The sequence below is a fragment of the Henckelia pumila genome, chromosome 3, assembly GCF_033568475.1.
Source record: "Henckelia pumila isolate YLH828 chromosome 3, ASM3356847v2, whole genome shotgun sequence".
Taxonomy (NCBI): Eukaryota; Viridiplantae; Streptophyta; class Magnoliopsida; order Lamiales; family Gesneriaceae; genus Henckelia; species Henckelia pumila.
The window spans coordinates 195,563,355-195,564,727 of NC_133122.1; the positions used below are offsets into that span (position 1 = coordinate 195,563,355).

At 30.0% G+C, this 1,373-nt stretch overlaps 1 protein-coding gene across 1 annotated transcript; it reads right to left on the bottom strand.

The window, feature by feature from the left end:
* Positions 1–412: 412 nt before the first annotated feature.
* On the bottom strand, positions 413–817 carry LOC140890289 (cysteine proteinase inhibitor 1-like). The gene has a single exon (XM_073298051.1). The coding sequence runs from the start codon at positions 815–817 to the stop codon at positions 413–415; it is 405 nt and encodes a 134-aa protein (XP_073154152.1).
* Between the last annotated feature and the right edge of the window lie 556 nt (positions 818–1,373).

Sequence of the window (1,373 nt, forward strand, 5' to 3'; positions counted from 1 at the left end):
CGTCATCTTGAATTGTTACGAATTCATCACTTAAGATCTACATTTTTGGTAATCTTATTTGCAATTTTTTCTCTTTTGTTCTTGTTAATTGTAAATTTGTATTTTTACTCCTATAATTTGTATTTTTTTCCATTTTTATTCATGTTACAATGAATTTTCATTTATAGCTAGTCCCGTAAATTATATATTGTTTTAATTTTTTATCCTTCAATTTGTATTTACATTCATTTTCAATATTTTTTAATGATCGAAAAACACGATAGACTCCGAATATCTTCATTTTGGATCAGTCGTAACTTTTATAAAGATCTTCAAGTGGATCAATAATATCCTTAGAGTTTCCTTAATTTTATTTTGAACATGTAACAACACCAAACTGGCATATTTCAACAATACACATACATATACATGATTAATTAAGCTTCAAAATCTTCTCAAAGGAAGTGAGGTTCCTCTCTTTCGTCCAAGGCTTGTCCCAAACAACCACCCGATAATTACCCTCGAGAGCGTCGTCCTTGGCTAAGATGAGGAGCTTGTAATTAATACCACTAACTACCTGAGTTTCTCCGTGAACCACAGACACAAGCTCTAACATGGAATCGACAATCTTGTTGTGTTCTTTCACCGCAAACTTCGCGATATCAATCACCGTCGGGTCCCTTAGATTCTTGATCACCTGCCAACCATCGAGTGAGGCTTCGATCGAAGCTGAAGCAAGGAGAATCGAGCAGATAACGACCAGCAACGAGAGGGATTTTGGTGCCATATTGCTGATGAAATTTGAGTACATTGCATGTGGGGTTTTTATAGCAACCATGCCCAATCAAAATACTTGCTTTTATCATATTTTGTTGACAAGTGTAATCGGAGACTGATTATTAGTCAAATCTTCGTCAAAACAAAAAGTATGTAAATTATATATAGTACTTAACTTTATTTTTTTGAAGAAATATTTAACTTTCAATATTGCACTTCACATTTTTTTTAAAGTTGATTTTGTTAATATAAATCTGGCATATTACACATGACTATGCTTTTATTGACACAATAATAAATAATTTAATCGATATATTAATTTTATAATAATCTATTTTCATAATTATTATTTGATCTATACCGATATATATATATATATATACACCCTGACAACTTAATTATACAAATAAACAAAACCAAATTATTTAGTACATGAAAATAATAATTTTTAAAAAATCCAATCTAATCTCTAGTTAATCTAGATACTTAAAAGTAAGGGTCAAATATTAAAAACTAAAACAAAAACACCGTTGTTACAACTAACCACGGTTTTAAAAAAATCATGGTTTTATGAAGCCGTGGTTTTATAACCACGGTTTTTAAAAACCATGGTAAAT

Excerpts from the sequence above, each read along its gene's own strand:
- LOC140890289 (XM_073298051.1), bottom strand. The coding sequence starts at position 817 with ATGGTTGCTATAAAAACCCCACATGCAATGTACTCAAATTTCATCAGC.